Source organism: Artemia sp. Qi Xiang Cuo, chromosome 9, assembly GCF_049724085.1.
Source record: "Artemia sp. Qi Xiang Cuo chromosome 9, ASM4972408v1, whole genome shotgun sequence".
Lineage (NCBI taxonomy): Eukaryota > Metazoa > Arthropoda > Branchiopoda > Anostraca > Artemiidae > Artemia > Artemia sp. Qi Xiang Cuo.
The window spans coordinates 36,614,471-36,642,369 of record NC_142802.1 but is presented as its reverse complement, the minus strand read 5'-3'; the positions used below and the strand labels follow the sequence as shown (position 1 = coordinate 36,642,369).

The 27,899-nt window shown below is 32.4% G+C and overlaps 1 protein-coding gene across 2 annotated transcripts in view; it reads left to right on the top strand.

The window, feature by feature from the left end:
* Hasp (Hig-anchoring scaffold protein) overlaps window positions 1–27,899 on the top strand; it is a 359,559-nt gene that overhangs the window by 119,961 nt on the left and 211,699 nt on the right. For both annotated transcript variants that reach the window (XM_089094509.1, XM_089094508.1), the window contains exons 5-6: window positions 2,907–3,098; window positions 6,241–6,417. In XM_089094509.1, coding sequence (XP_088950635.1) covers window positions 2,907–3,098; window positions 6,241–6,417 — 369 coding nt within the window. The remainder of the gene's footprint in view (window positions 1–2,906; window positions 3,099–6,240; window positions 6,418–27,899) is intronic.

The following is a 27,899-nucleotide window of genomic DNA, read 5'->3' as shown; positions in this document are numbered from 1 at the left end:
TAAATGTTTACCGTTTGCGCAGAAACTACGGTATCAGGTAAACTATTCCAAAGTTTTGTCGCTCGGTTAATAAAGATATATTAACGTATTTTCTTGTGCGCTCGCGGCTGATACAGTTTATACAAGTTTTGTCGAGTGGCTGAATAATGACTAAGCTTGAAGAAATCAACCCAGTCAATATTATCAACACCCTTCATAATACAAAACGTATTGATCAGGTCAATTTTGTCCCGAAACTGCAGGGAAGGAAGTCCCAAACTTTACAATGGACGATGATACGGTGAATGACTCAAATATGGCACAAACTTTGACGCCCGATATTGAACCTTTTCAATTTGCTGCGAGTCACACTTCCATGTCGGATGCCACACAGGGCAACAGTATTCTACCACCGGGCGTTCTATTGTCTTGTATAGTGTCAGAAAATTTTGAAGGTTAAATTTCCTGAAACTTCTCTTAATTCGAAGCAGACCATAATCAGCATTTCGCGAAATTATTGACACATGCTTGTGAAGCTTAACTGGTTATCAAAGTAAATAGCTAAATTCCTTACTGAATCCGCAGATAAAACAGGTGTATCAACAAGAAAATACTGATAACTCGAGCTTTTCCAAAAGTAATGAAGTACGAAACATTTTTGATGGTTTACAAACATGGAGTTTGATTTACACCAATCATTTAGGGCATTCAGATCCTCTTGAATAAGGGCGACGTCTACTGGGGAGGTGACATTTTTATACAGTTTTACATCGTCAGCAAACAGTGTGACAGGGGAGTGACAAAATACTTACGGCAAATCATTGACAAAGAAACAAAATAGCACTGGACCCAAACAAATGCCTTGTGGCACACCACTCAAAATCGGGCTCTTGCTTGAGAGTGCACTACCGACTATAACTTGCTGGGAACGGCCTGTTAAGTAATCTGTAATACACGCTAAAGTTCTACTGCCTAGCTCATACTCTTCACATTTTTCAAGTAACAAATTAACTGAAACTTTGTCGAACGCTTTACTGAAGTCAATGTACAAGTAATCAAACTTCGACCAGAAATCACCCATATTTTGGAAATCTTTCTAGCAACTGCGTATTGCATAACCGGTTTTTTTCTGAGTGACAGATGCCAAAATTTACTTCGGTTGAAGTTATCCTCTGCCCGATATACTACAATCTTTTCAAGAACACTAAAAAAAAATTAGATGTTTGAAATTGCACGATAATTTGCAAATTGGGACTTAGATTCTCTGTTGTTGAATGGCTTTACGGCCGCTCTTTTCCACGCTAAAGGGCATTTACAACTTAATAGACAACAGTTAAAAAAAAGCAAGAGATTCAGCTAAACGCGTGGCTGTCTTCCGAATAAAAGTTTTGGAAATATCATCTACATCTGAAGCTTTATTAACAGAAAGGTCATGGAGAATTTTTAAGACCTGCTCTGAAGAAATATCAGAGTCATCGAAGGGCAGTTTATCTGCAGAAACAAATTCGGTAAAATGGGGTGGACTGCATGCTTCAATGTCATTCGGATTTAAAAAAAAAACTGATGAAAAAACTTGATTCAACATATCAGCCTTTGTCTGATCATCGCTTATTAATTCACTAGTAGCAGGATCATCACAAATTCACGAATCAGTCGAGGAGTCAGCCTTTTTCTACAAACATACTTCCAAAACTTCTTGGGACACCCTAGAATGTTAGTAATAATTTATGATTCAAGTGATTCCCGGTTAACGCGTAGAGATCGAGTGGCGTGATTCCCAGCCCTTTTACACCCGCACCACGAGTCATCGTTTTTTTTCCAACATTTACCGTCTCCTTTGTTTTTTTTTTATCACTAATAGCGTCAAGTATAATTTTTGGCAGTCGTCTTCTTTTCTTGAACCTTCTTTTATGTAATAACGTGGAATGAACCTATCACATGCTCCTTTTATAACCTCTCGGATAGACTCAAACGCAACATCCACATCTGCATTTCTAGACTGAAGCTCCTCAACAACAGAAACGGAACGGATAAAGTCTTGAGTTTCATCTTAATGACCCTTTCTGTAATTATAATAAATTTTAAAACCAGAGTTCACCGCTGCACTTACATTCGTTGATAGAGACATAACTAAATGGTCGCTTTTAACTAGAGGTGGCAGCATCTTAAGGTCTACTATTTCATCTGGAGATTTTCTGATCCCCAAATCTTGTACATGGGGAGTGGAATCACTTTTAAGTCTTGTGGGATCAACAACATGCTGGTACAGAAAACTATCCTGTAAGGTTTGCACAAGTTTAAACGCAAAACTCCGGTCAGTCCCTGAAACCAAACATAGGTTGCCTGTGTTAGAGTGTATTACCTTGCAAGAGCACCCGGCTTTCTTGAATCTGGTACTCTATGCGTCTAAATCTTGTGGTGTCTAAAAATATATTGGAGCATCCGAAGTTGCCCTTTCTGAAAATATTTTAGTTATTCAAATAATACCCCTTGTTACAATTACCTTAATATTTGTAATGATCCTGCCGTGAAGAGGACATGCTAGCGGATCTCTCCCAAAGACAAAGGGATATCACCATCTCTGACGTCGCTGATGTAAAGAATAGGAATCTCGACACTTAGCTTCAATGATTTTAACGTTGTGACACACAATTTTAGATTAAGTAAAACCACTATGAATCCGACTTTTTTCCTTTTTTTGTGAATCTTCGATGTATGTGTGAGTAATTTTATGATTAATCACTCCATCTCCTAGGAGTTTTATCAGCTGAGGGATAATGACTCTCAAATGGTCCAAACTTTTAATTCTAGGTAGAAGTTAGACTTACAAAAAGAGATAGCGATACGAAATTTATAATGCTTTTCAACTTCGCCCAAAGAAACAGGGATTCACGGAAACTAATCTCTGACAATTCTTTTATCCTTAGCACAATGCTCTGATCCTCCTTTAATACCCCATGCACGCCACGACGGCCCAGGAGATCAGCATTTTTACAGTATTGAAACGGAGCTTCGATATCAGTGCTACCCTGGGTATTCTACAAAAGGTTTTGCTGTGGCAAAATGTCTACACTTTAATGGTACTGCTAGGTGGTTTGGCCCAGATATTAATTGTGAACGTGAGTATAATCACTGAAATTATATTCTCTCCTGTTATTATAATATTCTGTATATTATAGTATACTAGAATTTCATTCTGTATAGGAGAGTACATACATCTACTCTCTCTCTCTGTCGCTCTCTCTTTCTCTCTCTCTCACTCTCTCCCCCCCCCCCTCTCTCTCTCTCTCTCTCTCTCTCTCTCTCTCTCTCTCTCTCTCTCTCTCTCTCTCTCTCTCTCTCTCTCTCTCTCTCTCTCTCTCTCTCTCTATATATATATATATATATATATATATATATATATATATATATATATATATATATATATATATATATATATATATATATATATATATATATATATATATATATATATATTTTTACTCTGTTTATGTAACTAGGTTTTTATATATATATATACATCATTACTCTTACTACTGATGGCGGTCACTGCATATGAGACAAAAATATCTGGTATATTTTGGGAATTTCTATCACTATTTGTGAAACACTGTCTATTAAAAGGATTTTATCCCTATTTGAACTTTTATTTATTGTTACTATTAAAGAATAAATGAAACCAATAACGAAAATTAAATAAACAATCATAGCAGAGATAGAAATACCAGGTAGTAATATAAATGAATAAATAAATCTCTTAAAGGCAAAAAAATCAATTTAGCATTCAAGTCAAACTTAAAACGAACAAAAATTGCTACAAAGAGGAGTTTGGATGCTTGATTCTTTCTCTTCCCTTAACTGTCGAAGTCTAAGGTCTACTGCGTGATTTTAACTTTACTGAAGACGAATTATGTTAAAAAGATATTCTTTTACAATTAAAATATTGAAAAGTAAAAATTTCATTTAAATAAAGTCTTGAATTGCTGAATTTTCAGCAATTAGTACCATCATTTCTCAAATATTCAGTTTATATTTACTAGTTCTTTCCAAGGACTGTTCAAGACACATAACATTTTCAATGAAACGAATATCTATTGAAAATGCGTTCCTCCCACGCTCCCTTTCCCCCAAAGATATTCAATCCAAATTTCAAGATTCTAAGCGATTTTGTTCAGCATAGTTGAAAGGTTCAGTAACTATGCCTCTGGGGAAGTCAACCCCCCCCTACCTCTTCCACAGTCCCTGGTACAAAGGCTGCAAGTTATGCAGTTCGCCCGTTGTTTACACATAGTATTTGTTATGAGGAGAGTGAGGCATGTGTGACACTTAGTCTCTAAACAGGCTAAAGACATTCAACTAAAATTTTCAGAGAATGTGGATTGGAGTGTTGAACTAAACAGGTTGTCAAACTTGTCTAGGCGTGTTGGAAGGGGACAGTACGTAATGCTGGCAAAACATCTTTGAGATTGAACCTAAGCAGTGTTGCATATGAGCATCATTTGACAGAACAGGTTTTTTTCATATAATTCTATATCTCTTCTGAAAAAAAAATAGTATTCTTATGACACATTGGTTTAAACTACAGATTTTTAAGAGGATAAGAAATTATAGTAAGTGATAACACATTCTTGTGCTGCTCTAACTTGTTCGTTTTTGCTTTTTATCAAAAACGAAATAAAGTCACTTATACTAAAACTCATAAAATCATCACAAAAGAATCCTGATTTCAAGCGGTAATTTTAATTAAGAATTCTTGGATTTTTCATGCCCTGTTAAATAATTGAAACCTCAAATTTAGTATTTTAAGCAGAAGCATGACGTTTTTGAGCCTTTTGTGACATCAGGGTAATTCTTGGAAAATGTCTTGTTCTCACTCTTCTTGTTTTGAAAAAAATAGTCTCTATACGCTCATGAATCTTGTTTAAGCTTTGAATATTGAATAAACGAAAATTTACTATTCTGCATACAAAGCAGCCTATAAAAGAATATTTCTTCTCTCGTTTCTTTACACCTGACAGAACAAACAAGGTGCTATCAAGTCGCCTATATGAGTGGTTTCATAGCAAAAAATGAACTTCCACGAAAGAATACTGTTTGAAATATCCCATAAAAAAAGAACGGGCGACGGTTTGAAATTGTGACAACTACGAAATTAACTACCCAATTTGAATGGCAGAAAAAATGCCTGTCACAATATAATAAGTTGATATAAAAACTAACAGTACCCTGACAAATAATATTGATTATAATGACTGATGACTGGAACAATTATGGTAAACCAAATAATTTGAGAAGGAGATGCAGCATTTTCATTTAAACATACTCGCTTTGTTTCTAAACTTGTCTTTCATTGTCTACACAAATATGATCATGCGGTTAAAATGGAAAGACTCCGTTTTGCTGAAAAACAATATTAAACAAAAGAAAAACAGTTTTAGAGGGCAAAGTGATTCATACTGCATCTAGGTTAATTACTTGTATTTTATTAATATTATCTGTTTCAGGAACATGTTGCTGAAACAAAAAGAAAGACTATCCTAAATTACTTCCCAGTTGAAACAAAAAGCTGTACATTTGGAGCAAATTTATTGTTGGAGCTGTTGGATTTGTCATTTGAAGACATAACCAATTTATGGCATTCTTATCTTTCAAACAAAAATAATTTTTGGGAGGTGTTTGAAAACCGACAATAGAAATAATATAGGTGCATACTGACAATTGCATATCGTGATGTGGGTGTAGGCGTAGGCTGGCTTTTCTATATGTTAAATCGTTAAATAGTTATTCAGATTTGTTTTTAATTTTATCGTCACTTCTTTTTTCGAAGGAATTAATGCTTTTCATTTAGTCTTGGCCAAAGCAAAAGGACTTTGGATGTTTAATTTTTTGCACTGACGGTTTATTCATGTCAGTTAATTCTTACATCATTAAATAAGCGTAAAATTAACTGCAAATAAAGGTAAAACTTGTTGGAAGACAGATTTGGCCTTAATGTATTCTGATACGTTCTATTACCTTTAAAATACTTTGATTATTGTTTTTTTTTGTCTATGTAAAAAAAGTAAATAATAGCAAAGGTTCTCAAAAAATTGCTGACGAAGCTGATGTCGCTTTATTTTCTTATGTTTTTTAACTTTACTAAAAGTAAATGTAGAATTTCCATATATGGGGATTGCCTTTATTTCTAAGCAAAAGTACAAACTTACTTTATATAAATTAGTATTTTGGAAAAAATAGATTCAACACTGTTTTATTTCTCAGCTGTTTCTTGTGGTTCTGCTCCAGACATTCTGCATGGGACCCATGAAGGAGACTGCTACACCTTTAGTTGCCGTATTACTTATGTTTGTGAGCCAGGATTTGATCTTGTTGGACGCTCAAATAGATATTGTCAAGCAGACGGTTCTTGGACTCCTACAGAACTTCCATCTTGCATCCGTAAGTAGCTAATAAAAAGTAAAGTTAGTAAGTTTAGCATAATAATTTAAATATTTTAAACATCAATAATTTTAAAAGTGAATTCATAAAAATATCTGGCAAAATTCAGTGAATTGAGAAGAAGCTTCACTAATATATAAATACCGTCAGTCAACTAATTTTTAACGATGTTTTCACTTCAAAGCAAATTTTGGTATGGTTCTTATTGGGGTTTAAGCTACGGGTGTCGCCACTTATTGATGCAAAAATGGCGCAAAAAGGTTGCTATGCCACTTACTCGAAAGGGAGAACCCCTTGTCGCCCCAAATGTTAGTGGGATTCCCAATCTTACCCCAACGGTTCTGCAAATATCGGATTTGGTACTACCCGAGTTACAATATACCCTGTCCCAAGGTATGATAACGTAATCGAGTGGTCAAATGGCCACTTTCTAAAGCCAAACGTACCCGCCTTGGGTTATGGCTAAAAAATCTCTTAACTCTCTCCTTGGAGGTAGCAAACCTCCCTGTCAATATAATAATGACGGTACCTCATAGCTCTATTCCTACCCTGCCTGGGTTACGGAAACTAGTACACAGTTTGTAGAAAATACCTTACTTGCATTCTTCCAAAAGGTCACAATAGTACCAAAAAAATATATATATCCCCGAATGGGGTCAAAACGCAGACTAAAAAAATAATAATAATCTTTACAGCACTTTCCGTAGGGGTGGACCGTCACTTGGCCCAGCCAATCAGCTACATCCCCATTCAAACCCAATTATACCTCTTAGATTTATCTTTCAATGACTCCCAAAACCAGGAAGTGCGAAAATAGAACTTAGTTCAAAACTTACTTATTGCAAAACCACTATCGCTTAGTAACGGAATTTAACCTGTCCTTGAAATTATACTATAAGCAAATGCAATTAATAAAACGAAAACAGGTCATTTATCTGAAAGGAAAAGAAACAGGGGTGGAACCCCAACAGTTCTTATTTATTGAAAATTTTAAATGGTAATAGTCGCATAATTTGAAAAGGCTTTTGCCGACACAGAAAAGGAAGCGGAAATTTTAATCCCAAACCTTTGGCATGGGAAACCATTTTGATTGACATTTTAGAAGTGAACTAGTATATATTTTAATTGTTTAGCTTTGTTTCAAAACCTTAGTCTGAATTGTGGAAAGATGACAAAAAAAGAAAGAAGAGAGTCAGAAGAAGCAAAACAAAAAGAAGAAAACTTAGTTCCTGGTATGTCTTGCGGAGTACTCAGATTGTCCTCATTACCTTAAAATCTTTTCATTAAACCAAGTTAGTCTTCCAAACAAGATTGATCAAAAGAAAGAAGGAATTAGGCCTATTAGATTAGGTCTATCGCTAATGGCGATAGGCTTAAAATCATAAGCCACAACAAAATAACAAAAGCGCATGGATTTATACATATTAAGCATGCATAAACAATTTATAGTAACATCAATTATTCAAAACCCATATTTCGCATAGTGCTATTTGCGTACTGTGGGCACTTGTACTGATTTGATATCCTATTCGCATACATTGATTCTCGTACAAGACGATTCGAGAATTATCTGGACCGAGATGGTATTCCTTAAACTCCCCATTTAATTAAAATTTGATTAAAGTTATAAAGTTAGAATTGAGCGTGATTACGATTTCAAAGATATTGATTTTCAAAACAAAATTTACAAAGAAAAAGAAGGAGGGAAATAGAAACTTAAAACTAGTAGAAGTGAAGCCATATAATAAGTAAGACTTAAGACACACAAGCATACTATTAATAAATAAAACAAAGCAAAATGTTAAGAAATGAAAATCTATAATTAAGTCGAAGTCTAAAACTAACAGAAGTCATTATGAATACCGAAACCTAAAACAAACATAATGAAAATGGATAACCAAGTCAAATCTAAATCGAAAAGGGTTTACCAGAAGTAAGAACAGAGCTGTCCTCCCCCCTTAACCTCAAAAGGCTTTAGCTTTATTTTTGCCCTATTGAATACTCAATAGAAAGTGCTTCAAGATCTAATAATATCCGCTTTCAAATCTTTATTTAGGCATCCATTATCTATACTTTGATATAGATTATCTATCTCTGAGTACCTACTGAGTCATCTTCTCAGTAGGGGCCCTCCCCAGGCCACTCAGCGCGTCCCCAAGTTACGGATAGGGGAATGTCTTACAAATATGTAGGGTACCTCCATAAAGGGAGGCGCGGACCAAGGGGAGACCTAGCCCATGGGGGTCCATAATTGAAACTAGGGTACCCTCGCCCGGGGGTCATAAATACAGGTGGAGGAGGAAGAAGGCCCCTCTAACGCACATTGAGCAGGGCACACCGGCATGTGAACACGAGTAGAACCCCCTTATTGACTCCGATTGCTCACCCCTGCTGCCATCTACAATTTAGTTTAACGTTGACAGTACATAATTTATGGTTTTTCTCACTGAGAATGAAAAAACAGGATTTTTCTCACTTGAAAAACAGAATTTTTCTCACATTGATGGATGTTTCTTGGATGGTTATGTGTGTTGGTCAATTTATTTGATGTTTTTCATGGATGTCAACATCAATTTATGTCTGTTTTATGGTTTTTGTCAGTGAGAATGAAAAAACAGGAATTTTCTAACTTTGATGGATGTTTCTTGGAGAACTGTTTCCGGGTGAAGTTTATTAATGTCTGACAGATGACGTCAAGGTTGATTAATGTCTTTGGAGTTTGTTCAGGAGAATTGTTTCCGGGTGAAGTTTATTAATGTCTGACAGATGATGTCAAGGGGAATTATTGATTCACGAAAGGGGAATTATGTCCCGGCGAATGTTTTGATCTTAGAGATGAAGAGATTAACGAAGGAAAGGGTTTCCCAGTAATTTCAAATGTGACAGCGCAGGGATGTCAAAAACAAAAGGAACACGCAGAAATTACGTTTATGGCTTATTTGGGCGAAACCGTTTTAGACATTTTAGGGAATTATTTCGGCGAAATAGTTAGAGACATTTTAAAAGATGATTTTAAAGATGTTTTAGAAGAGGATTTGAGGATGAAACTCTGTGATCGTTATAATACACAAGTTCCATTTGAACAGTGTTGTGAGGTCCTCTACCCCAACCCCAAAGGGCCCCGATCCCCATACCCCAACCCCAAAGGGCCCCGATCCCCCTACCCCAACACCGAAGGAACCCCCCGGCCCCAAAGGTCTCCCGGGCTCCCAAAGGACCACCCGGCCCCCCCAGGACCTCCCGGACCCCCAAAGGCCCTACCGGGTCCCCAAAGAGCCCCCTCCCCATTTTTTAATACTTTTTAATTTGCGCATTTTGAGCCAAAAGGACCCCGTCCCCCAACGTTTGGCTCACCCTCCCACCATTAGGGGGTTGTCATGGTTTACCATGTCACGGTTACATTCTCTTGATTTTTCAAAGCTCATTTGGATTTCTTTCGATGAAATGCAAGAGTTGGAATATTTCAGTAGTGTTTTTTCATGATTACCTTGTCACAGTTACATTCTCTTAATTTTTCAAAGTTCATTTTGGATTTCTTTCGATGAAATGCAAGAGTTGGAATATTTCAATAGTGCTTTGTCATGGTTTACCTTGTCACAGATACATTCTCTTAATTTTTCAAAGTTCATTTTGGATTTCTTTCATTGAAATGCAAGAGTTGGAATATTTCAGTAGTGTTTTGATGTGGTTTACCTTGTCACAGTTACATTCTCTTGATTTTTCAAAGTTTATTTTGGTTTTCTTCCGTTGAAATACAAGAGTTGGAATATTTCAGTTGTGTTTTGTTGTGGTTTACCTTGTCACACTTACATTCTCTTAATTTTTCAAAGATCATTTTGGATTTATTTCGTTGAAATGCAAGAGTTGGAATATTTCAGTAGTGTTTTGTCATGGTTTACCTTGTCACAGTTACATTTTCTTGATTTTTCAAAGTTCATTTTGATTTTCTTTCGTTGAAATGCAAGAGTTGGAATATTTCAGTAGTGTTTCGTTGCGGTTTACCTTATCACAGTTACATTTTCTTGATTTTTCAAAGTTCATTTTAAACTTTCGATTATACGCAAGAGTTGGAATATATAATCAGTGTTTTGATGTGGTTTAGCTTATCACAGTTACATTTTCTTGATTTTGTAAAGTTGATTTTCAATTTCTTTCATTCAAATAAAAGAGTTGGAAAATTTTAATATTGTTCTGCTGTGGTTTACCTTTTCACAGTTACATTCTCTTGATTTTTCAAAGTTCATTTTGAATTTCTTTAGTTGAAACGCAAGAGTTGGAATATTTCAGTAGTGTTTTGTTGTGGTTTACCTTATAACAGTTACATTTTCTTGATTTTTCCAAGTGCATTTTGAATTTCTTTCGTTGAAATGCAAGAGTTGGAATATTTCAGTAGTGTTTTGTCATGGTATACATTTTGACAGTTACATTCTCTTTATTTTTCAAAGTTCATTTGAATTTCTTTCATTGAAATGCAAGAGTTGGAATATTTCAGTAGTGTTTTGTCGCGGTTTACCTTGTCACAGTTACATTCTCTTGATTTTTCAAAGTTCATTTTGAATTTCTTTCATTGAAATGCAAGAGTTGGATTATTTCAGTAGTGTTTTGTCGCGGTTTACCTTGTCACAGTTACATTCTCTTGATTTTTCAAAGTCTATTTTGAATTTCTTTCGTTGAAATGCAAGAGTTGGAATATTTCAGTAGTGTTCTGTCATTGTTTACCATGTCACAGTTATATTCTCTTGATTTTTCAAAGTTCATTTATGATTTCTTTCGTTGAAATGCAAGAGTTGGAATATTTCAGTAGTGTTTTGTCATGGTTTACCTTGTCACAGTTAAATTCTCTTAAATTTTCAAAGTTCATTTTGGATTTCTTTTGTTGAAATGCAAGAGTTGGAACATTTCAGTAGTGTTTTGATGTGGTTTACCTTGTCACAGTTACAATCTCTTGATTTTTCAAAGTTCATTTTGGTTTTCTTCCGTTGAAATGCAAGAGTTGGAATATTTCAGTAGTGTTTTGTTGTGGTTTACCTTGTCACACTTACATTCTCTTATTTTTTCAAAGTTCATTTTGGATTTCTTTCGATGAAATGCAAGAGTTGGAATATTTCAGTAGTGTTTTGTCATGGTTTACCATGTCATAGTTACATTCTATTAATTTTTCAAAGTTCATTTTGAACTTTCGTTGATATGTAAGAGTTGAAATATTTCAGTAGTCGTTTGTTGTGGTTTACCTTATTACAGTTACATTTTCTTGATTTTTCAAAGTTCAAAGTTCATGTCGTGGTTTTCCATGTCACGGTTACATTCTCTTGATTTTTCAAAGTTCATTTTGAATTTCATTCATTGAAATGCAAGAGTTGGAATATTTCAGTAGTGTTTTGTTATGGTTTACCTTAACACAGTTACATTCTATTAATTTTTCAAAGTTAATTTTGAATTTCTTTCGTTGAAATGCAAGAGTTGGAATATTTCAGTAGTGTTCTGTCATTGTTTACCATGTCACAGTTATATTCTCTTGATTTTTCAAAGTTCATTTATGATTTCTTTCGTTGAAATGCAAAATTTGGAAAATTTCAGTACTGTTTTGTCACGATTTAACTTGTCACAGTTACATTTTGTTAAATTTTCAAAGTTCACTTTGGATTCGTTTCGTTGAAATGCAAGTGTTGGACTATTTCAGTAGTGTTTTGTTGTGGATTACATTTTCAGAGTAACATTATCTTGATTATTCAAAGTTCATTTTGGATTTATTTCGTTGAAATGCAAGAGTTGGAATATTTCAGTAGTGTTTTGTTGTGGTTTACCTTGTCACACTTACATTCTCTTATTTTTTCAAAGTTCATTTTGGATTTCTTTCGACGAAATGCAAGAGTTGGAATATTTCAGTAGTGTTTTGTCATGGTTTACCATGTCATAGTTACATTCTCTTAATTTTTCAAAGTTCATTTTGAATTTCTTTCGTTGAAATGTAAGAGTTGGAATATTTCAGTAGTGTTTTGTTGTGGTTTACCTTATCACAGTTACATTTTCTTGATTTTTCAAAGTTCAAAGTTCATGTCGTGGTTTTCCATGTCACAGTTACATTCTCTTGATTTTTCAAAGTTCATTTTGGATTTCTTTCATTGAAATGCAAGAGTTGGAATATTTCAGTAGTGTTTTGTTATGGTTTACCTTAACACAGTTACATTCTATTAATTTTTCAAAGTTTTTTTTTAATTTCTATCGTTGAAATGCAAGAGTTGGAATATTTCAGTAGTGTTTTATTGTGGTTTACCTTGTCACAGTTATATTTTCTTGATTTTTCAAACTTCATTTTGGGTTTCTTTCATTGAAATGCAAGAGTTGGAACATTTCAGTAGTGTTTTGTTGTGGTTTACCTTTTCATAGTTACATTCTCTTGATTTTTCAAAGTTCATTCTGAATTTCTTTCATTGAAATGCAAAAGTTGGAATATTTCACTAGGGTTTTGTCATGGTTTACCATCTCACAGTTACATTCTCTTGATTTTTCAAAGTTCATCTTGAATTTCTTTCGTTGAAATGCAAGAGTTGGAATATTTCAGTAGTGTTTTGTTGCGGTTTACCTTGTCACAGTTACACTCTCTTATTGAAATGCAACTCTTTCATTGAAATGCAAGAGTTGGAATATTTCAGTAGTGTTTTGTCGCGGTTTACCTTGTCACAGTTACATTTTCTTGATTTTTCAAAGTTCATTTTGAATTTTACTCATTGAAATGCAAGAGTTGGATTATTTCAGTAGTGTTTTGTCGCGGTTTACCTTGTCACAGTTACATTCTCTTGATTTTTCAAAGTTCATTTTGAATTTCTTTCGTTGAAATGCAAGAGTTGGAATATTTCAGTAGTGTTCTGTCATTGTTCACCATGTCACAGTTATATTCTCTTGATTTTTCAAAGTTCATTTTGTATTTCTTTCGTTGAAATGCAAGAGTTGGAATATTTCAGTATTGTTTTGTCGTGGTTTACCTTGTCACAGTTACATTCTCGTGATTTTTCAAAGATCATTTTCGTTGAAATGCAAGAGTTGGAATATTTCAGTATTGTTTTCAGATGGTTTACCTTGTCACAGTTACGTTCTCTTGATTTTTCAAAGTTCATTTTGGTTTTCTTTAGTTGAAATTCAAGAGTTGCAATATTTCAGTATTGTTTTTTTGTTGTTTAACTTGTCATACTTACATTATCTTAATTTTTCAAAGTTCATTTTGGATTTCTTTCGATGAAATGCAAGAATTGCAATATTTAAATAGTGTTTCGACGTTGTTTACCTTGTCACAGTTACGTTCTCTTAAGTTTTCAAAGTTCATTTTGATTTTCTTTCATTTAAATGCAAGAGTTGGAATGTTTCAGTAGTGTTCTGACGTGGTTTACCTTATCACAGTTAAATTATCTTGATTTTTCAAAGTTCATATTGAATTTCTTTCGTTGAAATGCAAGAGTTGGAATATTTCAGTAGTGTTTTGTTGTGGTTTACCTTATCACAGTTACATTTTCTTGATTTTGCATAGTTCATTTTGAATTTCTTTCGTTGAAATGCAAGAGTTGGAATATTTCAGTAGTGTTTTGTCCTGGTTTACCTTGTCACAGTTACATTCTCTTTCTTTTTCAAAGTTCATTTTGAATTTCTTTCGTTGAAATGCAAGAGTTGGAATATTTCAGTAGTGTTTTGTCATGGTTTACCTTGTCACAGATACATTTTCTTGATTTTTCAAAGTTTATTTCGAATTTCTTTCATTGAAATGCAAGAGTTGGAATATTTCAGTAGTGTTATGTTGTGGTTTACCTTGTCACAGTTACATTCTCTTGATTTTTTCAAAGTTCATTTGAATTTCTTTCATTGAAATGCAAGATTTGGAATATTTCAATAGTGTTTTGATGTGGTTTACATTGTCACAGTTACATTCTCTTGATTTTTCACAGTTCATTTTGGTTTTTCTTTCATTGAAATGCAAGAGTTGGAATATTTCAGTAGTGTTTTGTCGTAGTTTACCTTGTCAAACTTACATTTTCTTAATTTTTCAAAGTTCATTTTGTATTTCTATCTTTGAAATTCAAGAGTTGGAATATTTAAGTAGTGTTTTGTCATGGTTTACCTTGTCACAGTTACATTCTCTTAATTTTTCAAAGTTCATTGTGAATTTCTCTCGTTGAAATGCTAGAGTTGGAATATTTCAGTAGTGTCTTGTTGTGGTTTACCTTGTCACAGTTACATTTTCTAGATTTTTCAAAGTTCATTTTGAATTTCTTTCATTGAAATGCAAGAATTGGAATATTTCACTTGTGTTTTGTCAAGGTTTACCATGTCACAGTTACATTCTCTTGATTTTTCAAAGATCATTTTGGTTTTATTTTCTTGAAGTGCAAGAGTTGGAATATTTCAGCAGTGTTTTGATGAGGTTTACCTTGTCACAGTTACATTCTCTTATTTTTTCAAAGCTCATTTTGAATTTCTTTCGTTGAAATGCGAGAGTTGGAATATTTCAGTAATGTTTTGTCGTGGTTTACCTTCTCACAGTTACATTCTCTTGATTTTTCAAAGTTCATTTTGAATTTCTTTCATTGAAATGCAAGAGTTGGATTATTTCAGTAGTGTCATGTCGTGGTTTTCCATGTCACAGTTACATTCTCTTGATTTTTCAAAGTTCATTTTGGATTTCATTCATTGAAATGCAAGAGTTGGAATATTTCAGTAGTGTTTTGTTATGGTTTACCTTAACACAGTTACATTTTATTAATTTTTCAAAGTTCATTTTGAATTTCTATCGTTGAAATGCAAGAGTTGGAATATTTCAGTAGTGTTTTGTTGTGGTTTACCTTGTCACAGTTACATTTTCTTGATTTTTCAAAGTTCATTTTGAATTTCTTTCGTTAAAATGCAAGAGTTGGAATATTTCAGTAGTGTTTTGTTGTGGTTTACCTTGTCAAAGTTACCGTCTCTTGATTTTGCAAAGTTAGTTTTTAACTTCTTTCGTTGAAAAGCTAGAGTTGGAGTATTTCACTAGTGTTTTGTATTGGTTTACCAATTCTCATTTATATTATCTTGATTTTTCAATCCTAATCTTGAATTTCCTTTTTTGAAATGCAAGAGTTGGAATATTTCAGTAATGATTTGTTGCGGTTTACCTTGACACAGTTAAATTCTCTTAATTTTTCAAAGTTCATTTTGAATTTCTTTCATTGAAATGCAAGAGTTGGAATATTTCAGAAGTGTTTTGTCGTGGTTTACCTTTTCACAGTTACATTCTCTTAATTTTTCAAAGTTCATTTTGAATTTTTTTCGATGAAATGCAAGAGTTGGAATATTTCAATAGTGTTTTGTCGTGGTTTACATTGTCACAGTTACATTTTCGTAATTTTTCAAAGTTCATTTTGAATTTCTTTCATTGAAATACAAGAGTTGGAATATTTCAGTACTGTTTTGTCGCGGTTTACCTTGTCACAGTTACATTCTCTTGATTTTTCAAAGTTCATTTTGAATTTCTTTCATTGAAATGCAAGAGTTGGATTATTTCAGTAGTGTTTTGTCGCGGTTTACCTTGTGACAGTTACATTCTCTTGATTTTTCAAAGTTCATTTTGAATTTCTTTCGTTGAAATGCAAGAGTTAGAATATTTCAGTAGCGTTCTGTCATTGTTTACCTTGTCACAGTTACATTCTCTTAATTTTTCAAAGTTCATTTTGGATTTCTTTCGTTGAAATGCAAGAGTTGGAATATTTCAGTAGTTTTTTGATGTGGTTTACCTTGTCACAGTTACAATCTCTTGATTTTTCAAAGTTCATTTTGGTTTTCTTCCGTTGAAATGCAAGACTTGGAATATTTCAGTAGTGTTTTGTTGTGGTTTACCTTGTCACAGTTACATTCTCTTGATTTTTTCAAAGTTCATTTGAATTTCTTTCATTGAAATGCAAGATTTGGAATATTTCAGTAGTGTTTTGATGTGGTTTACATTGTCACAGTTACATTCTCTTGATTTTTCAGAGTTCATTTTGGTTTTTCTTTCATTGAAATGCAAGAGTTGGGATATTTCAGTAGTGTTTTGTTGTGGTTTACCTTGTCACAGTTACATTCTCTTAATTTTTCAAAGTTCATTTTGAATTTCTTTCGATGAAATGCAAGAGTTGGAATATTTCAGTAGTGTTTTGTCGTGGTTTACCTTGTCACAGTTACATTCTCTTAATTTTTCAAAGTTCATTGTGAATTTCTCTCGTTGAAATGCTAGAGTTGGAATATTTCAGTAGTGTCTTATTGTGGTTTACCTTGTCACAGTTACATTTTCTTGATTTTTCAAAGTTCATTTTGAATTTCTTTCATTGAAATGCAAGATTTGGAATATTTCACTTGTGTTTTGTCAAGGTTTACCATGTCACAGTTACATTCTCTTGATTTTTCAAAGATCATTTTGGTTTTCTTGCAATGCAAGGAAATGCAAGAGTTGGAATATTTCTGTAGTGTTTTGTTGTGGTTTAAGTTGTCACACTTACATTCTCTTAATTTTTCAAAGTTCATTTGGGATTTCTTTCAATGAAATGCAAGAGTTGGAATATTTCAGTAGTGTTTTGTTGTGGTTTACCTTATCACAGTTACATTTTCTTGATTTTTCATAGTTCATTTTGAATTTCTTTATTTGAAATGCAAGAGTTGGAATATTTCAGCAGTGTTTTGTTGTGATTTACCTTATCACAGTTACATTTTCTTGATTTTTCAAAGTTCATTTTGAATTTCTTTCGTTGAAATGCAAGAGTTGGAATATTTCAGTAGTGTTTTGTTGTGGTTTTACCTTGTCACAGTTAAATTCTCTTAATTTTTCAAAGTTCATTTTGAATTTCTATCGTTGAAATGCAAGAGTTGGAATATTTCAGCAGTGTTCTGATGTGGTTTACCTTATACCAGTTACATTTTCTTGATTTTTCAAAGTGCTTTTTGAATTTCTTTCGTTGAAATGCAAGAGTTGGAATATTTCAATAGTGTTTTGTCATGGTTTACCTTGTCACAGTTACATTCTCTTGATTTTTCCAAGTTCATTTGAATTTCTTTCATTGAAATGCAAGAGTTGGAATATTTCAGTAGTGTTTTGTCGTGGTTTACCTTGTCACAGTTACATTCTCTTGATTTTTCAAAGTTCATTTTGGATTTCTTTCGTTGAAATGCAAGAGTTGGAATATTTCAGTAGTGTTTTGTCATTGTTTACCATGTCACATTTACATTCTCTTGATTTTTCAAAGTTAATTTTGAATTTCTTTCGTTGAAATGCAAGAGTTTGAATATTTCAGTAGCGTTTTGTTGTGGTTTACCTTGTCACAGTTACATTCTCTTGATTTTTCGAAGGTTATTTTGTTTTTCTTTCGTTGAAATGCAAGAGTTGGAATATTTCAGTAGTGTTTTGATGTGGTTTACCTTGTCACAGTTACGTTCTCTTGATTTTTCAAAGTTCATTTTGGTTTTCTTTCGTTTAAATGCAAGAGTTGGAATATTTCAGTAATGTTTTGTTGTGGTTTACCTTGTCTTACTTACATTCTCTTAATTTTTCAAAGTTCATTTTGGATTTCTTTCGATGAAATGAAAGAGTTGGAATATTTCAATAGTTTTTCGTCATGGTTTACCTAGTCACAGTTACATTCTATTAAGTTTTTAAAGTTCATTTCGTATTTCTTTCGTTGAAATGAAATAGTTGTAATATTTCAGTAGTGTTCTGTTGTGGTTTACCTTATCACAGTTACATTTTCTTAATTTTGCAAAGTTAATTTTGGATTTCTTTCGTTGAAATGCGAGAGTTGGAAAATTTCAGTAGTGTTTTGTTGTGGTTTACCTTATCACAGTTACATTTTCTTGATTTTTCAAAGTTCATTTTGAATTTCTTTCTTTGAAATGCACGAGTTGGAATATTTCAGTATTGTTTTGTCATGGTTTACCTTGTCACAGATACATTTTCTTGATTTTTCAAAGTTCATTTCGAATTTCTTTCATTGAAATGCAAGACTTGGAATATTTCAGTAGTGTTTTGTTGTGGTTTACCTTGTCACAGTTACATTCTCTTGATTTTTTCAAAGTTCATTTGAATTTCTTTCATTGAAATGCAAGATTTGGAATATTTCAGTAGTGTTTTGATGTGGTTTACATTGTCACAGTTACATTCTCTTGATTTTTCCAAGTTCATTTTGGTTTTTCTTTCATTGAAATGCAAGAGTTGGGATATTTCAGTAGTGTTTTGACGTAGTTTACATTCTCTCACTTATATTTTCGTATTTTTTTAAAGATCATTTTGGATTTCTTTCGATGAAATGCAAGAGTTGGGATATTTCAGTAGTATTTTGTCAAGGTTTATATTGTCATAGTTACATTCTCTTAAGTTCTAAAAGTTCATTTTGAATTTCTCTCGTTGAAATGCTAGAGTTGGAATATTTCAGTAGTGTATTATTGTGGTTTACCTTGTCACAGTTACATTTTCTAGATTTTTCAAAGTTCATTTTGAATTTCTTTCATTGAAATGCAAGAATTGGAATATTTCACTTGTGTTTTGTCAAGGTTTACCATGTCACAGTTACATTCTCTTGTTTTGTCAAAGATCATTTTGGTTTTCTTTTCTTGAAATGCAAGAGTTGGAATATTTCAGTAGTGTTTTGATGAGGTTTACCTTGTCAAAGTTACATTCTCTTGATTTTTCAAAGTTCATTTTGGTTTTATTTTGTTGAAATGCAAGAGTTGGATTATTTCAGTAGTGTTTTATTGTGCTTTACCTTGTCACGGTTACATTCTCTTAATTTTTCAAAGCTCATTTTGAATTTCTTTCGTTGAAATGCGAGAGTTGGAATATTTCAGTAATGTTTTGTCGTGGTTTACCTTCTCACAGTTACATTCTCTTGATTTTTCAAAGTTCATTTTGAATTTCTTTCATTGAAATGCAAGAGTTGGATTATTTCAGTAGTGTCATGTCGTGGTTTTCCATGTCACAGTTACATTCTCTTGATTTTTCAAAGTTCATTTTGGATTTCACTCATTGAAATGCAAGAGTTGGAATGTTTCAGTAGTGTTTTGTTGTGATTTACCTTAACACAGAAACATTTCCGTGATTTTTCAAAATTCATTTTGAATTTATTTTGTTGAAATGCATGAACTAGACTATTTCAGAAGTGTTTAGCTGTGGTTTACATTGTCACAGTTAAATTTTTTTGATTTTTTAAAGTTCATTTTGAATTTCTTTCATTGAAATGCAAGAGTTGGAATATTTCAGTAGTGTTTTGTTGTGGTTTACCTTGTCACAGATACATTCTCTTGATTTTTCAAAGTTCATTCTGAATTTCTTTCATTGAAAAGCAAGAGTTGGAATATTTCACTAGTGTTTTGTCATGGTTTACCATCTCACAGTTACATTCTCTTGATTTTTCAAAGTTCATCTTGAATTTCTTTCGTTGAAATGCAAGAGTTGGAATACTTCAGTAGTGTTTTGTTGTGGTTTACCTTGTCACAGTTACATTCTCTTGATTTTTCAAAGTTCATTTTAAATTTCTATCATTGGAATGCACGAGTTGGAATATTTCAGAAGTGTTTTGTCGTGGTTTACCTTGTCACAGCTACATTCTCTTAATTTTTCAAAGTTCATTTTGAATTTTTTTCGATGAAATGCAAGAGTTGGAATATTTCAATAGTGTTTTGTCGTGGTTTACCTTGTCACAGTTACATTCTGTTTATTTTTCAAAGTTCATTTTGAATGTCTTTCATTGAAATGCAAGAGTTGAAATATTTCACTAGTGTTTTGTCAAGGTTTACCATGTCACAGTTACATTCTCTTGATTTTTCAAAGATCATTTTGGTTTTGTTTCGTTGAAATGCAAGAGTTGGAATATTTCAGTAGTGTTTTGATGAGGTTTGCCTTGTCAGAGTTACGTTCTCTTGATTTTTCAGTTCATTTTGGTTTTCTTTCGGTGAAATGCAAGAATTGGCATATTTCAGTAGTGTTTTGTTGTGGTTTACCTTGTCACACTTACATTCTCTTAATTTTTCAAAGTTCATTTTGGATTTCTTTCGATGAAATGCAAGAGTTGGAATATTTCAATAGTGTTTTGTCGTGGTTTACGTAGTCACAGTTACTTTCTCATAATTTTTCAAAGTTCACTTTGGATTTATTTCATTGAAATGCAAGAGTTGGAATATTTCACTAGTGTTATGTCAAGGTTAGGTGTGGTTTACCTTGTCACAGTTACATTCTCTTGATTTTTCAAAGTTCATTCTGAATTTCTTTCATTGAAATGCAAGAGTTGGAATATTTCAGTAGTGTTTTGTCATGGTTTACCATGTCACAGTTACATTCTCTTGATTTTCAAAGTTCATTTTGATTTTCTTTCATTGAAATGCAAGATTTGGAATATTTCAGTAGTGTTTTGTCTTGATTTACCCTGTCACAGTTACATTCTCTTGATTATTCCAAGTTCATTTTGAATTTCTTTCTATGAAATTAAAGAGTTGTAATGTTTAAGTGGTGTTTTGTCATGCTTTACATTGTCACAGTTACATTCTCTTGATTTTTAAAAGTTCATTTTGAATTTCTTTCATTGAAATGCAAGAGTTGGAATATTTCAGTAGTGTTATGTCGTGGTTTACTTTGTCACATTTACATTCTCATGATTTTTCAAAGTTCATTTTGGTTTTCTTTTCTTGAAATGCAAGAGTTGGAATATTTCAGTAGTGTTTTGATGAGGTTTACATTGTCACAGTTACATTCTCTTGATTTTTCAAAGTTCATTTTGGTTTTTCTTTCGTTGAAATGCAAGAGTTGGGATATTTCAGTAGTGTTTTGTTGTGGTTTACCTTTTCAAAGTTACATTCTCTTAATTTTTCAAAGTTCACTTTGAATTTCTTTCGTTGAAATGCAAGAGTTGGAATATTTCACTAGTGTTTTGTCATGGTTTACCATCTCACAGTTACATTCTCTTGATTTTTCAAAGTCCATTTTGAATTTCTATCATTGGAATGCAAGAGTTGGAATATTTCAGAAGTTTTTTGTCGTGGTTTACCTTGTCACAGTTACATTCTCTTAATTTTTCAAAGTTCATTTTGAATTTCTTTCGATGGAATGCAAGAGTTGGAATATTTCACTAGTGTTTTATAGTGGTTTACCTTGTCACAGTTACATTTTCTTAATTTTTCAAAGTTCACTTTGAATTTCTTTCATTGAAATGCAAGAGTTGAAATATTTCACTAGTGTTTTGTCAAGGTTTACCATGTCACAGTTACATTCTCTTGATTTTTCAAAGATCCTTTTGGTTTTCTTTCGTTGAAATGCAAGAGTTGGAATATTTCAGTAGTGTTTTGATGAGGTTTGCCTTGTCACAGTTACATTCTCTTGATTTTTCATAGTTCATTTTGGTTTTATTTCGTTGAAATGCAAGAGTTGGAATATTTCAGTAGTGTTTTGTTGTGGTTTACCTTGTCACACTTACATTCTCTTAATTTTTCAAAGTTCATTTTGGATTTCTTTCGATGAAATGCAAGAGTTGGAATATTTCAATAGTGTTTTGTCGTGGTTTACGTAGTCACAGTTACTGTCTCATAATTTTTCAAAGTTTTCTTTTCTTGAAATGTTGGTTTTCTTTTCTTGAAATGCAAGAGTTGGAATATTTCAGTAGCGTTTTGATGAGGTTTACATTGTCACAGTTACATTCTCTTGATTTTTCAAAGTTCATTTTGGTTTTTCTTTCGTTGAAATGCAAGAGTTGGGATATTTCAGTAGTGTTTTGTTGTGGTTTACCTTTTCACAGTTACAATCTCTTAATTTTTCAAAGTTCATTTTGGATTTCTTTCATTGAAATGCAAGAGTTTGAATATTTCACTAGTGTTTTGTCAAGGTTAGGTGTGGTTTACCTTGTCACAGTTACATTCTCTTGATTTTTCAAAGTTCATTCTGAATTTCTTTCATTGAAATGCAAGAGTTGGAATATTTGACTGGTGTTTTGTCAAGGTTTACCATCTCACAGTTACATTCTCTTGATTTTTCAAAAATCATCTTAAATTTCTTTCGTTGAAATGCAAGAGTTGGAATATTTCAGTAGTGTTTTGTTGCGGTTTACCATGTCACAGTTACATTCTCTTAATTTTTCAAAGTTCATTTTGAATTTCTATCATTGGAATGCAAGAGTTGGATTATTTCAGAAGTGTTTTATCGTGATTTACCTTGTCACAGTTACATTCTCTTAATTTTTCAAAGTTAATTTTGAATTTTTTTCTATGAAATGCAAGAGTTGGAATATTTCAATAGTGTTTTGTCGTGGTTTACCTTGTCACAGTTAAATTCTCTTAATTTTTCAAAGTTCATTTTGAATGTCTTTCATTGAAATGCAAGAGTTGAAATATTTCACTAGTGTTTTGTCAAGGTTTACCATGTCACAGTTACATTCTCTTGATTTTTCAAAGATCATTTTGGTTTTGTTTCGTTGAAATGCAAGAGTTGGAATATTTCAGTAGTGTTTTGATGAGGTTTGCCTTGTCACAGTTACGTTCTCTTGATTTTTCAGTTCATTTTGGTTTTATTTCGGTGAAATGCAAGAGTTGGAATATTTCAGTAGTGTTTTGTTGTGGTTTACCTTGTCACACTTATATTCTCTTAATTTTTCAAAGTTCATTTTGGATTTCTTTCGATGAAATGCAAGAGTTGGAATATTTCAATAGTGTTTTGTCGTGGTTTACCTAGTCACAGTTACTTTCTCATAATTTTTCAAAGTTCACTTTGGATTTATTTCATTGAAATGCAAGAGTTGGAATATTTCACTAGTGTTATGTCAAGGTTAGGTGTGGTTTACCTTGTCACAGTTACATTCTCTTGATTTTTCAAAGTTCATTCTGAATTTCTTTCATTGAAATGCAAGAGTTGGAATATTTCACTGGTGTTTTGTCATGGTTTACCATGTCACAGTTACATTCTCTTAATTTTTCAAAGTTCATTTTGGTTTTCTTTCATTGAAATGTGAGAGTTGGTTTATTTCAGTAGTGTTTTGTCGTGGTTAACCCTGGCACACATACATTCTCTTAATTTTTCATATTTCATTTTGTATTTATTTCGATGAAATGGACGAGTTGGATTATGTCATTTGTGTTTTGTTGTAGTTTACTTTGTCACAGTTACATTCTCTTAATTTTTTAAAGTTCATTTTGGATTTCTTTCATTGAAATGCAAGAGATGGAATATTTCAGTAGTGTTATGTCGTGGTTTACATTGTCACATTTACATTCTCATGATTTTTCAAAGTTCATTTTGTTTTTCTTTTCTTGAAATGCAAGAGTTGGAATATTTCAGTAGTGTTTTGATGAGGTTTACATTGTCACAGTTACATTCTCTTGATTTTTCAAAGTTCATTTTGGTTTTTCTTTCGTTGAAATGCAAGAGTTGGGATATTTCAGTAGTGTTTTGTTGTGGTTTACCTTTTCAAAGTTACATTCTCTTAATTTTTCAAAGTTCACTTTGAATTTCTTTCGTTGAAATGCAAGAGTTGGAATATTTCACTAGTGTTTTGTCATGGTTTACCATCTCACAGTTACATTCTCTTGATTTTTCAAAGTCCATTTTGAATTTCTATCATTGGAATGCAAGAGTTTGAATATTTCAGAAGTTTTTTGTCGTGGTTTACCTTGTCACAGTTACATTATCTTAATTTTTCAAAGTTCATTATGAATTTCTTTCGATGAAATGCAAGAGTTGGAATACTTCAATAGTGTTTTATCGTGGTTTACCTTGTCACAGTTACATTTTTTTGATTTTTCAAAGTTCACTTTGAATTTCTTTCATTGAAATGCAAGAGTTGAAATATTTCAGTAGTGTTTTGTCAAGGTTTACCATGTCACAGTTACATTCTCTTTGATTTTTCAAAGATCCTTTTGGATTTCTTTCGTTGAAATGCAAGAGTTGGAATATTTCAGTAGTGTTTTGATGAGGTTTGCCTTGTCACAGTTACATTCTCTTGATTTTTCATAGTTCATTTTGGTTTTATTTCGTTGAAATGCAAGAGTTGGAATATTTCAGTAGTGTTTTGTTGTGGTTTACCTTGTCACACTTACATTCTCTTAATTTTTCAAAGTTCATTTTGGATTTCTTTCGATGAAATGCAAGAGTTGGAATATTTCAATAGTGTTTTGTAGTGGTTTACGTAGTCACAGTTACATTCTCTTAATTTTTCAAAGTTTTCTTTTCTTGAAATGTTGGTTTTCTTTTCTTGAAATGCAAGAGTTGGAATATTTCAGTAGCGTTTTGATGAGGTTTACATTGTCACAGTTACATTCTCTTGATTTTTCAAAGTTAATTTTGGTTTTTCTTTCGTTGAAATGCAAGAGTTGGGATATTTCAGTAGTGTTTTGTTGTGGTTTACCTTTTCACAGTTACATTCTCTTAATTTTTCAAAGTTCATTTTGGATTTCTTTCATTGAAATGCAAGAGTTTGAATATTTCACTAGTGTTTTGTCAAGGTTAGGTGTGGTTTACCTTGTCACAGTTACATTCTCTTGATTTTTCAAAGTTCATTCTGAATTCAAAGTTCATTTGACTGGTGTTTTGTCATGGTTTACCATCTCACAGTTACATTCTCTTGATTTTTCAAAAAACAATCTTAAATTTCTTTCGTTGAAATGCAAGAGTTGGAATATTTCAGTAGTGTTTTGTTGCGGTTTACCATGTCACAGTTACATTCTCTTAATTTTTCAAAGTTCATTTTGAATTTATATCATTGAAATGCAAGAGTTGGAATATTTCAGTAGTGTTTTGTTGTGGTTTACCATGTCACAGCTACATTTTCTTGATTTTTCAAAGTCCATTTTAAATTTCTTACGTTCAAATGCAAGATTTGGAATATTTCAGTAGTGTTTTGATGTGGTTTACCTTGTCAAAGTTACATTCTCTTGATTTTTCAAAGTTCATTTTGGATTTCGTTCGTTGAAATGAACGAGTTGGATTATTTCAGTAGTGTTTTGTCGTGGTTTACCTTGTCACAGTTACATTCTCATGATTTTTCAAAGTTCATTTTGGTTTTCTTTTCTTGAAATGCAAGAGTTGGAATATTTCAGTAGTGTTTTGATGAGGTTTACATTGTCACAGTTACATTCTCTTGATTTTTCAAAGTTCATTTTGGTTTTTCTTTCGTTGAAATGCAAGAGTTGGGATAGTTCAGTAGTGTTTTGTTGTGGTTTACCTTTTCACAGTTACATTCTCTTAATTTTTCAAAGTTCATTTTGGATTTCTTTCGATGAAATGCAAGAGTTGGAATATTTCAATAGTGTTTTTTCATGGTTTACCTTGTCACATTTACATTTTCTTAATTTTTCAAAGTTCATTTTGAATTTCTCTCGTTGAAATGCAAGAGTTGGAATATATCAGTAGTGTTTTGTTGTGGTTTACCTTGTCACAGTTACATTCTCTTGATTTTTCAAAGTTCATTTTGAATTTCATTCATTGAAATGCAAGAGTTGGAATATGTCAGTGTTTTGTCGTGATTTACCATTTCACAGTTAAATTCTATTGATTTTTCAAATTTCAATTGAATTTATTTCATTGAAATGCAAGAGTTGGATTATTTCAGCAGTTTTTTGTTGTGCTTTACCTTGTCACGGTTACATTCTCTTGATTTTTCAAAGTTCCTTTTGAATTTCTTTCGTTGAAATGCGAGAGTTGGAATATTTCAGTAGTGTTTTGTCGTGGTTTACCTTCTCACAGTTACATTCTCTTGATTTTTCAAAGTTCATTTTGAATTTCTTTGGTTGAAATGCAAGAGTTGGAATATTTCAGTAGTGTTATGTCGTGGTTTACCATGTCACAGTTACATTCTCTTGATTTTTCAAAGATCACTTTGGTTTTCTTTCGTTGAAATGCAAGAGTTGGAATATTACAGTAGTGTTTTGATGAGTTTTACCTTGTCACACTTACATTCTCTTAATTTTTCAAAGTTCATTTGGTTTTATTTCGTTGAAAATGTAAGATTTGGAATATTTCAGTAGTGTATTGTCGTGGTTTACCTTGCCAAAGAATCAAAGTTCATCTTGAATTTTTTTCATTGAAATGCAAGAGTTGGAATATTTCACTAGTGTTTTGTCAAGGTTTACCATGTCACAGTTACATTCTCTTGATTTTTCAAAGATCACTTTGGTTTTCTTTCGTTGAAATGCAAGAGTTGGAATATTACAGTAGTGTTTTGATGAGGTTTACCTTGTTACAGTTACATTCTCTTGATTTTTCAAAGTTCATTTGGTTTTATTTCGTTGAAAATGAAAGAGTTGGAATATTTCAGTAGTGTTTTGTTGTGATTCACCTTGTCAAACTTACATTCTCTTAGTTTTTCAAAGTTTATTTTGGATTTCTCTCGATGAAATGAAAGAATCGGAATATTTCAATAGTGTTTTGTCGTGGTTTAACTAGTCACAGTTACATTCTCTTAATTTTTCAAAGTTCATTTGGATTTCTTTCGTTGAAATGTAAGAGTTGGAATATTTCAGTAGTGTTCTGTTGTGGTTGAAATGTAAGAGTTTGAATATTTCAGTAGTGTTTTGTCGTGGTTTACTTTGTCACAGTTACATTCTCTTGATTTTTCAAAGTTCATTGTGGATTTCCTTCGTTGAAATGTGTTTTGTTGTGCTTTACCTTGACACAGTTACATTTTCATGATTTTTGTTAGGTTAGGTTAGGCTAGATCAAGTTAGGTTAAGTTAAGTTAGGTTAGGTTAGGCTAGCCTACGTACGCGCGCGTGCGTAGGCTAACCTAACCTAACTTAACCTAACCTAGCCTAAGAGAAGAGAATGTAAGTGTGACAAGGTAAACCACAACAAAACACTACTGAAATATTCCAACTCTTACATTTTCAACGAAATAAAACCAAATGAACTTTGAAAAATCAAGAGAATGTAACTGTGACAAGGTAAACCTCATCAAAACACTACAGTAATATTCCAACTCTTGCATTTCAACGAAAGAAAAACAAAGTGATCTTTGAAAAATCAAGAGAATGTAACTGTGACATGATAAACCATGACAAAACACTAGTGAAATATTCCAACTCTTGCATTTCAATGAAAGAAATTCAAGATGAACTTTGATTCTTTGGCAAGGTAAACCACGACAAAATACTACTGAAATATTCCAACTCTTGCATTTCCAACGAATGAAATTCAAAATGAACTTTGAAAAATCAAGAGAATGTAGCTGTGACAAGGTAAACCACAACAAAACACTACTTAAATATTCCAACTCTTGCATTTCAAAGAAATAAATTCAAAATGAACTTTGAAAAATCAAGAAAATGTAACTGTGACAAGTTAAAACACAACAAAACACTACTGAAATATTCCAACTCTTTCATTTCAACGATAGAAATTCAAAATGAACTTTGAAAAATTAAGAGAATGTAACTGTGTTAAGATAAACCATAACAAAACACTACTGAAATATTCCAACTCTTGCATTTCAATGACAGAAATCCAAAATGAACTTTGAAAAATCAAG